Below are 10,691 nucleotides of genomic sequence, written 5' to 3' on the forward strand. Positions count from 1 at the left end.
GTGCAGACGCCGGCGGTTCGGAGCAGCGCGGACCCGGCCGGGCCCGCCCCCTCCCCCCGCCCCTTCCCCCCCGCCCCCCCGCGGCCCCTGCGCGGGAACTGCGCCCCGCGGAACCCCAAATAACGCCGGCAAACAAACCCTCCCCCCCCTTTTTTTTTCCCATTATCAAATTTTTTTTTTTTAATTAAGCCCCCAATTGGTTTCATTGCTCCCCATCCCCCCGCGCACCGGCGCACTCTGCCCGCCCCCCCCCCCCCCCCCCCCCCCCCCCCCCCCCCGGCCCAGCTGCCCCAGGGGCAAGGGCAAACAGCCCGGGGGCTGAGGGGATCGCAGGTGATGGGGGGGGGGGGCGGGGGGGCGGATTAAAATCAGTCTGGTACAAGTGAGGTAAGCAAAGTGCATCCAAAGAGGTTTCCCCGAGTTCCCATACGATTTAAAAAAAAATTAAAAAATACATAAATCTCTCTCTCAGAAAAACAGGCACGTCAGAAAAGAAAGTGAAGAGAGGAACCCCGCAGGGTGCACCGCTCCCAACAGGTTTCACAGCCCGTGTCAACCCCTGCAGAGCGACTGGATGGCCCGAGCACCTCGGTCCTGTGGCACCCAGGGCACAGCACCCACACGCGGGGCCCGAGCCCCCCGCCACGCCTGCCTTGCCGTTCCATGAGCGATACTGAAAGCAAGGAAAGTGCTTTGGGGTTTTCGCAGAGCTCGCACCGCTCACGTCGCTTTGGGAATGACTTGCTGGGACGCACCGGGAATTCCTTTCCACGCGTGGAGAGTGAAGGGGAGCACACAGCACGGCCGGTGTGGGACAGCTGGTATGGGACAGCCGGTGTGGGAGAGCACGCCTCTTGCCCCTAAACCTCTGAGCAGCACCCAAGGCCAAAAAAACCCCAAACCCAGCCCCCAGCGTATTTCGTGCTTTCTTCACCAGGAATCTCCAGACCCCCCCCCCCCCCCCCCCCCGCCCCTACCCCGTCACCACTTGAACAACACTGTGGTTTTGCCAGGACCCACGCGTTTGCCAGGACCCACGCGTCACACACCAGCCCGGGCAACTCGGATGTCCCAGTTTTTCTAGCAACCAAATTTCTGACACACGACACAAGAGGTGACGCCAGCTACCCGCTGCCAGCTGCAGCGACAGTGACAAACGTGGATTTTATTGCATTGAAAAAAAAATACCTGGAGTAGGACTGACATTCTTGCTGTCCCCAGACACCACACCATCAAATCTGCCACATTACACGCTTGATAAACGTGAGTTTTGAAAGTATGGCATGAAGTAATGTTATGAAAATATGGAAAAATTCCTACATGGGTAGGAAAACCCAATATTTAGCAATTGCTCAAAGCAGCGCAACACCCAGGGAAGAGACTCGCTTTATTCCAATGCTGCGTGTGCGGTGGAAAAGCCCAGCAAGCACAGGGAGGGGGCACCTTCGTGCTGGGATTTGGTCCCAAGTGGCAAAGTTGTTTGTTTTTTTAAAATAAATCCTGAAATCCAGAAGGCCCCCAAGCTGCAGCCTGCAGTGCTGCCTGGCCAGAGCCCCCCGACAGCCGCATGGCAGTGGGAGAGCGGCTGGGTGGGCGGCGGGCGGCAGCCACCCTCCTGCCTGCCAGCTGCTTGTGGGCAGGGCCGCGGGCAGCGCGTTGGCGGGGGCTGGCTGGAGCGCCCCTGCTGACACATGGAGAGAAATCCCCACCTACGGGGAGCATTGGTTTCAGTTTCGAGGTGCGCCAGACTGCACGGTGCGAGGGAGCTCTTCCCCCCCGGTGCGGCCGTGCTGCTGGGGAGGGGGCGGCGGGCAGCTGCCCCCCGGGGGGGCCACAGTGGCACATGGCGGGATGGACAGCAGCACATCGCGAGGCTGCGGGGCGGCGCAGGCAGGGGGTTTCCAGCCAGAGCCAGTTCCCTGTATCCCTGCACCTCTCCCGGCGACGCTCTGGGCATGGTGAGCCCCAGCCATGCCGGTGCCTTCACCCACGGTTCCAACCCCAGAGGAGGGGAGCGGGGTGGCCGGGTGAGCCCAGCCACACAAACCCCAGGCTTGGCACCCTGGAGGTGTCCGACGCGGGGCTGGCCACAGCCCTGAGCCTGGGGCTCTGCTCAGAGCCAGTGGGGAGGCAGCCGCAGCCCTGGCTGCCCACGTCCTCCCCGCCTTGGGACTCAGCGCCCCCGCCTGGGTTTGATCCTTCGGCTCCTCTGGGCTCCAACTTCCCTGTCAGCTCTAACCAGGCGGTTCCTGTTTCTCCGCCTCAGCCGTGACTCCGCGTTTTCCTGCGCAGACCTCTGCCCTCGTCCCCACCGCTCCCCTGGTGCCTCCAACTACAGCCCCATGGCAAAGCCAGGTGATTAAAAAAGACTCAGCTTTGCCCTAATTCAGAGCATTTTCATTTTTTTTTAAATTCCCGTGAGCCAAAATTCTCAAGAAATACTGAGTTTGGAAAAACTTGGCATCACCAACCTGCGCCCAGCCCAGGGGCTGCGGCGTGACTCAGGCGATGGAGACCCCGGCTGGGCCCTACCCCTGTACCCCCTGCTGCCACCCCCCTGCCACCCCGGAGCCAAAGGATGGGGACACCAAAGCCAGACCTGGCGCTTCAGCCCTGCCGGCACCAGTAACCCCCTCTGTCAGCACAACACAACCACATGCTCAGGCTTAAAAGTGGGTTTTGTGGTTGGTTTAAGGATTCCGTGATTAACACGCACCTCCGTTCAAAAATCATTTTTTCTTCCTCTGCCATGCAGGCATGGGGACACCTGGGCGCTTCCCAGTGAGAGAAAATGGGCTACCCAAAGGCCACGGGGGTGGCCACCCCGCTTGTACTCGTGCAGCCGCCCTGATGCTCAGCAGCACCCAACACCAGGCTGCTCCTCTGCCAGGGGACGAGGCAAGCGGGGCAGAGGCGGACGCTGATGCCCGGGTGAGATACTGCATCCCCACACGGCCCTGCGCAGCACCACCAGCACCAGCAGAACCAGCACCACCAGCAAAACCAGCACCAACAAAGCCAGCACCAACGAAGCCAGCACCAGCAAAGCCAGCACCAGCAAAGCCAGCACCCAGCAAAACCAGCACCAGCAAAGCCAGCACCAACAAAGCCAGCACCAGCAGCAGCAGCAGGAGGGACTGCGGCAGAAGGGGAAGAGCATCCCGGGGTGCCGCTCTCCCCTCTCCTGCAGCAACCGTGCTTGCTGCTGACTCATTTTTGGCCAGCGAGCCCACACGAGGCACAGCACCTCCCCGCCACCCTGCAGGGTTTTTCCTTTCTTCTTCTCTGTTTAAACGGGCACTGAGTTACCAAAACCCCTCGTCACGTGGCGTGCGATACAGCAGCCCTGCTTTCATTTACTGGAACTGCACAGCCTCGAATAAACACACGTTTCCAGCAGCCGAGCAGCGCCGCCGATGCCCTCAGAGGTCGCGGGGTCCTGGCAGCACCCGCAGCCCCCTCCCTGCTGTCAGGGCTCGGAGCAGGGCCCTGGGACTGGAAGGTAAGGAGCTCCGGCACGGGTGGGCTCCCCGCCGGGGCCATCCCCCCGGCTCAGCACCCAGCGGGGTGCGCTGGGCACCCCGAGCCGACCGTCCCCGAAGCTGTGCCACACACCCCATGGAGACACTCACCCCAGCCGCAGCTCCTTCCCCCACAGCCTCCAGAGCCAGCGCCTGCGAGAGGGAGAGAAAGCACCGGAGCTGGGTATGTTTTCATGGGACCCGGGTTAAAAAAATAAAGCACTGGCTGCATGGGCACAAATGTCACTTACTGCCCACCATTAAGCGACGGGCAAAATAATCAGGAGGGGAAAAATAACAGCCCCCCGCTCCCCCCTAGTCCCTGCTGCCAGCGGGACAGCTGTGCCCTGGCCAACTCACCCGTGCTGCCTCCGCCGGTGCCACCAGCCAGCTTGGCAGGGTCGCTCCCCGCGGCAGAAACGGGCTTTTCTTCATTTGTGCTTGAAAAACCTCTTCTTGCCGTTCAGCGGAGGGCCAGGGCATCGCCTGCGGAGGGACGAGCTCTCCGTCAGCAGGGACGGGAACGCCAGCCACAGGGCCCCACATGTGGATGCTTCACCCGCCTTGCCCCCAGGTTTACACCAGTGTGGATCTGTGCCGGGGTCGGGTGCCCCCCCACGCCCACCGGTGGGATGCTCAACCCCTGCCCCTGGGATTCAGCCCTCCGCTTCCCACGCTTCCCTTTTTACAGGCATTTAAACAACAAGGGTTTAAGATCAGCTCCTCTGGGGAGAGCCCACAGCCCAAAACCCGTGTGGTTTCTGCTTGAATGCCATTAATGCCTAAATACTAATTAATTAACCGTTAATGCTTAAAATATTAAGCAATAATCAAAATAATGGAGGGAATGCTGGGGAAGCAGAGGAAAGTTAGGCTTTAGCGTCCTTCCCTGGGCTGCGGGAGCGGTCCACACTGGGGAAAGGACAGCGTGTGCCCTTAGGGCAGATAAAAAGTCCCTCAGCCAGGGGAAATTGTAGCCTGTTCAAGCTCAGGGTCTCCACTTCACCCTGCCGGGGGTCCCGGCCTCCCCGCCCACACAGCCCACATGCACTCAGGGTCCTGATGGCAGCGGGACAGGCTGCGCGGGGACCCCCTGCACCTCATAGACCCGAACAATCCCCCCGCGCCCTACCTGGCCTGGCCTCGCCGCAGCTCCCAGCCGGGACGTGCCGGCGGGTTTATAGGGCCCGTCACCCCCCTGTCTGAGGCGCGGGGAGGGAGATTTCCCACGGCCGACGGGCACCCCCGCTCCCCCCCGCAGCAGCTGGCTACACCCGTTGGGAAAGGCGGGGGGGGTCTCATCAGGAAGGGCCTTTGCTGGGAAAAATCTCATTTCCCAGGGCTTGCAGCCAAAAGCCATGGGGACCGCGCGGCAGCAGCAGGGGATGAGATGCAGGCACCAAACCCCACGGTTCCGGGGGGTGGCAGGAGGCTCTGCCACCCCTCAACTCTCTGGGCAGAGCACCCCCAAGCTCTCGGGCACCTGGATGCTCTCCCAGCCTGCCCACTGGGAAGGACACTGTTATCCCCCTGCCATCCCTAGCAGATGGGCTAAAAAAAGCCATGACCTCCCTGCAGACCTTGCGGGAAAGGCTGCTGGCTGTCACGCAGGTGAAGGAAACCCTTCCCCAGGGAACAGCTCCGGCAAGCACCCCATCTGGGATGCTCGCCCCCACACAAGCCCTTCCCCTGCCCAGTAAGGCAACCCTTTCCCTCTCTCTCCCGCTGCCAGGCTCTGGCTGTCACCCTGCTTGTGTGTGTCTCCTCCCTGGTTTTCACACTCAATTTCTGTTTTGCATGATTTCGGCGTGGCCTGGAGTACGGTTCTTATGTGTTTCAAGAAATTGAACCGACCTGAAAATGGCTTACGAGCAGGTTTGTGTTCCCTGATTCAGCTGGAGTTCAGAAATGAGTCAGGTGGCAGCGAACAGCCCCAGAAGGGGGTAACGGGGGGGGGGGGACACTGCTTTAATGAACCTTCCGCAAGTTCGTGCTATTTGAAAAACGGGGTTTTACACCAGCGCAGCTGCAGCCGCCGCGGTCTGGGATCCAGCAGGGTTTGGCCATGCCTCTCTCCAGTGTGGCAGCCTCGCCAGCGCTCCAGCCAAGCATCCCCAGGAGCATCCTTGCCCTTGGTCCCTCGACGCCTCCAGCCAGCATGTTCCCACTGCTCAGTGGTGGCTTTAACCCTTCCAGTGCCACTACCACCAGCTCCTAACCTCTGCTTCGCCGCAATCACTCCAGTGGCAACCCCTGCAGCCACAGCGCTGGGGCGACCCCCCCGCTGGCCATGCCCCAGGGAGCTGCCACGGGGATGGTGACGGCTGATGCTCTGGCTTATCTGATGAGGGCGAGCGCCCACAGGCCAGGGGAAAAACACCAGCCCCTTCACGTTCTCATCTGTGGCTTTCACCGATTTCTCATACGAGAAGCAAAAGTCACCCACACTGAGATGTCGCAGCCGCTCCCTTGCAGAAACATCCCGTAAAAGAGGTTGGCTGTGCGTGATGATGCTTATTTGTAATGTCTAGAGGGAACTCGAGGGTTAATTATATATTTCTGTGCATTGCCCCTGTGACACTTTGAACTGCTCCATTCCCGCACAGCCCCTTGGGCCATTTCATGTCCCATCACCAAGTCTCTAACTGTAGGTGAGCTCATCCATGCTCATCCACGCTAAAGCACCCGATGCTGCCAGCCCCCCGCTCTCACTTGGGAACACTTGGCTGTCCCCTGCCCCGAGGGGCTGGGGCAGGCGCTGTGCAAGCAGAGAGGGAAGCGGGGCAAGGGACCGGCGCATGATCCCTCCTCCCTAATTATTTCAGTATGTGGCCATGGGAGCCCGGTGCTGGAAGCGGCGTGCTGTTTCCTGGCCAACTTGGCTGGGGACTCGAGGGATCACAAGCCCCCAGATGAACCCAGGAGCTGCGCAGGGCTGGAGGCGGCGGAGTCCGACACCAGCTACCTGGCAGCTGCATCAGCCGCTCACTGCGCCGTGGCCCCTAACGCTTGGATATTGCCCCCAAAAAAGCCGGGGGATGGGTGGTCCCTCTTTATCCAGCCTTCCCCAGGGACATCCCTGGAGCTTTGCCCCAGCAGAGCACAAGCCGGTGGGAAATGTCCTACCTGGGGGGACAGCGGGAAGAAATCATCCCACGGGCAAGAGGAGGAGGAGGGCTGGCACATGCACATGTGGCTGGAAAATGCTCAACCCTCTCCCCTCCCACCTCCTTCCCCCCCAATACTGCAACATAAATGGAAAATATGCTGGCAGCCACTAGCATCTCCCTGGAAAAAGCTGGCTCGCTGGCCCAGCTTCAAAATCCAGTTTGCCAGAAACCCCCAGACCTCTTCAGCATGCGGCTGCAAGCTTTATGGAAAGCCAGAGTTTTCTGCAGAAAAGGGGTTGCGGGTTGGAGGTTAGTTTTTTTGGGGGTTGGGGTTTTTTTTTGTAATTTTTTGTCATTGTCAAAAAATCTGATTTTCCTTCTTAAAAGAAAATAAGCAGCCCTGAAGGGGTGGAAACTCATCCAGCTGGGCCCAGGGGCAGTGCGGGGAGGGGGGCAGCAACAGCGGTGCCAGTTGCTTGGGGAAACCACTGGAGTGATGGAGCTTCAGCCCTCAGTGCCATGGGCTGGGGTGGAAAAAAAAAAAAAAAAAGAAGAGAAGAAAAATTGCAAAAAAAGAAAAGAAACGTGGAAATGCTGCCTTGGCTTCATTTTCCTGTCAGACTCTGCTGCCAGGGAGTGTGGGGTGAAGGTGCCTTTGAAGAAGCAGCAGCAAGAGGTTTGGGTTTATCTTTTATTTTGAGCACATTTTGGAGCACAAAGCCTTGCAGGGGAAATCCTCTTGAGTCGGCTGGCAGCACCGCAGGGATGCCAGGTCCCTGCTGCCCTGCCCCGGGGAGATGCGGTCCCCCAGGGCCCACATGCCATGAGATGCCACCGCCTGCATCTCCCCTGGCGCTCAGCTGCAGAAATCAGTACGGGCAAAAGCAACAACCCCAAAACGTCCTAATCAGCCAGCCGGGATCCCACGGGATGGCCGATTTGCCGGGCATGCTGGCACCTGCCCTCCCGCAGAGCAAAAACCGAAGTCGCTAAGTCACAGCAAAACCATGAAAGCAAAAACCACAGAGCCCCGAAGTGCCTCTGAGTCACTCCCCCGGCCGCCACCACGGCCCCACAGCCCTCCAAAACTCGTCGCCACCTGCAGCCGGCCCCCAAACTGCCGAGCTGTGCTCAGCCCGCCGGCATGGCACGGGCCAGGGCTGCGCATCTGGCGGGTAGCAGAGCCCCCTGCCCTGCCGGCAGCCATCGCCCTCCCACCGAGCGCTGGGCACAACGGGGCAGACCCGCGGCCACCGGGCACCCCACATCTGCCACTGAGCCAAAACCCACCCTGCAGCCCCCGCTTGCCCGCACCACTTCCAGCCAGAACACTTCCTTCCCCTCTTCCCTGTAAAAGCGCCCATATTTTTTATTATTATTATTTTAAATTGTGAAAAGTACTCATGTGAAACTTGAATGGAGATGAAACATTCACAGAAAGTGCTACGGGGATTAGTCACCGGTTGTAACATCTCTATTTACATGAGTCATGGAAGGTGGCTGCACTGCTCTTAAATTAAATCCCCGCCGGATTTTTGGTTTTTGGGCTGTCCTCGGGAGACCTTTCAGTGACTTTTCTCCAGTTCTGAGCAGAGCTGGCAGCTGCCTCCGGGCAGTGTGCTCACCGAAACGCCCGCAGGAGCAGCAAGGGCTTTGCCGTGCGATTACGCAGCAGCCAGGGCCGGAGGCGATGCCCGGTGGGCAGGATTTGCCCCCCCCCCCCCCCCCCCCCCCCTAATTCTCCCATCGGTGCCCAAGATGGGAAGAGGAAGAGGCGGCAGGTGCCAGGGAGCGATGGGCGCCCGGGATGCAGCCGGGTGATGGCAGGGGCCAAGCGGCGGCCGTGAGCCCCGCAGAGGTGCCGACAGGGTCTGTGCTGCCGCAAGGCTGCGTGCCCCAGCTGAAAAAGGGAACTCGGCCGGGGAAGGCGGGCGGGGCAGGCCCGTTATGAACGGGCGCCGTGCTCCAGCGGCCACAAGACCACCGCACCGGGGAACCTCCATCCCCAGGGGCCGGTGGCAGAGCCCTGGGACAGCGCACGGGTCCATGCATGCGCTGGAGATGCCGTGCTCCACCCCACCCCAGCCCGACCACCAAAGGCACACAGCGATGGGGGTTAGAAGCCAAGAAACACCAAGGAGGAAAAGAAACAGCCTGCGTGGGGCTGGAGGGGGAACACACTGCCACAGGGTGCCCCCGAGGCCGGAAAGCCGAGCGAGGGAGGGGGCAGGAGGGGGGAACCCAGGCTCCTGCAGGCACCCCTGAGCTGCTCAACCCCTTGCAGAGCCACTGGTCCAGGACAGCCATCAGGAAAGGGGAGGGACCCCAAGCAAGCAGGGTCTGGGATGTAGCAGGGGTGGGGTGGGGTGTGTGTGCATTTCCTCCCCATGGCATAAAGGGGCAGGTGCCAGGTGGTGGGACCCCGGGAGTGGCAGGAGGACACCTCACTGCTGCCTCTGCTTCCCCAAAGCCCAGGGGAGAGCATGCAAACAGCTTGTGAGCGCGACGTAAAAATAAAAGCCCAGAAAGGTGACTAAGCACTCTGGGTAGCGAGGCATGACGCCAAGGCGCCCAGCCGTGAGCTGCCGCCCGCGGGTATCCAGGCATGGGACCCCAGTGTGGCAGCAAGAGCCCCTCAGGTGGTGCTGATGGGTGGCAGCAAGCCTCCTGTCTGCCCCATGTCCGTGCCGTGCCCGAGCAGAGCTGCTGCCCTCTGCCAAGCCCCCAAGGGGGCCCAGCAGCCCAGCTCCCACCCGCAGGCAGAGACCAGAGGCAGGTCCCAGGGTTGCCCCAAGGACCCCCCAGCCTAGGGCTCGCCAGGGGGCTGGATGGGGGGGGGGGTGTTCCCCTGCCAGCAGGGTGCTCACCCCCCTGCAGTAGGGGCGAGCAAGAGCTTGCAAGGGAGCTGGGGGAGGCTTCAAGGGGCTGGGATGCCAGGAGATGCAGAGGAGGGAGGGGGGGGACCCCCTTTCTGTTGAGCAGAGGGGGGTCCCCAGGTGCTGAGACTACCCCTGCTTTGCACCCTGCACCTCCCAGGGTACCCCCGCAGCCCTCCTACTGCCCCCCGCCCCCAGCCAGGGCTCCCCACGCAGAGCCCCCCCCCACGACCCACGGACCTGCAGTGGGATGAGGCAAAGCCTGAACCCCAACCAGCAGCCAGCGCTCAGTTTAAATATGCAAAATGTAAAATATTCACCCTCCAAGAGCCTGGCCCAAGCAACACACGGCAGCGCCAGGAGCAGAAGGCATTGCAAAATCTATCGCATATATAATTATTTATTTTGCAATTTATGGCCAGCAGCTAAAGTAACCAGCATTTCAAAACCACTTGCAAAGCCTTGCCCGCAGCAGTAAACAGCACCTTACCCTGGCAGGCCGGGGGAGCCCGGGGCTGAGGCGGCCCCCCAGGGCTGGAGGGAGCTGGGGGCTCCACGTGGGGCTGGGAGAGCGGAGCTGGCATTTGTAACGGGCGCCAGGCACCCCGAGGTGAAACTCCCCCCGCTGCTCTGCCCAGATCATTGGTCCAGGTCGTGGCGGGCGGCTGCTTTCAAATTCTGTTAAACCTTAAAAAGGAAACAGGAAGCCTCTCGGCTCCTGACCTCATGCAGCTCGCGAGGCTCATGCACACACGCACTCGCACACCCACACACTCTCCTTCCTACCCCAAGGCCCTGGCCATGGCAGGCAGGGTAGAGCCCTGCCCAGGGCACGCTGTGCTCCTGGCGTCAGGCTGGACCTGTGAGCATCCCAACCCCCGGCTGCACGGGGAGGTGCTTCCTCCAGCCCCAGAGGAGCTGCACTTTGCACCCCCTTGCAGGGGCTTGCATAAAGCCTGCTCTACTTTGTCCATTTTGTCTGTGGTCAAATGCATCTTCATCTTCCAGCTCGCCAAGCCACCAGGCAGCGTTAGGCTCATTGGCAGCCAGACCACAGCCCCCTGGCACCAGACTGCTGTCCAGAACTCCTCTGAACTCAGGACAAAACCCCATTATATGCAGGGGAGTGAGGCATGAGCACACCCTTCAGTCCAGGCTTCTCAGCTTTTCACTCAATATCCAGC

The 10,691-nt window shown here is 60.8% G+C and overlaps 1 protein-coding gene and 1 long non-coding RNA gene across 3 annotated transcripts; one reads left to right on the top strand and one right to left on the bottom strand.

Moving 5' to 3' along the window:
- The first annotated feature begins 2,757 nt into the window (after positions 1 to 2,757).
- LOC130157782 (translation initiation factor IF-2-like) lies at positions 2,758 to 5,169 on the top strand. Of its 2 annotated transcripts, XM_056357717.1 has the most exons (3): positions 2,758 to 3,502; positions 3,659 to 3,705; positions 3,989 to 5,169. In XM_056357717.1, the coding sequence occupies exons 1-3, from the start codon at positions 2,758 to 2,760 to the stop codon at positions 4,298 to 4,300; spliced, it is 1,104 nt and encodes a 367-aa protein (XP_056213692.1). In that variant the 3' UTR covers positions 4,301 to 5,169. The 2 variants fall into 2 exon arrangements, with proteins under 2 accessions (XP_056213692.1, XP_056213691.1); XM_056357716.1 differs by having other exon boundaries at positions 2,758 to 3,705.
- On the bottom strand, positions 3,537 to 10,691 carry LOC130157783 (uncharacterized). The gene is made up of 3 exons (XR_008825037.1): positions 9,998 to 10,691; positions 3,882 to 4,007; positions 3,537 to 3,674 (listed from the first exon to the last, which is right to left on the bottom strand). It is a non-coding gene; the product is annotated as an uncharacterized LOC130157783 (long non-coding RNA).

The sequence above is a fragment of the Falco biarmicus genome, chromosome 12 (genome assembly GCF_023638135.1).
Source record: "Falco biarmicus isolate bFalBia1 chromosome 12, bFalBia1.pri, whole genome shotgun sequence".
In the NCBI taxonomy this organism is placed as follows: Eukaryota; Metazoa; Chordata; class Aves; order Falconiformes; family Falconidae; genus Falco; species Falco biarmicus.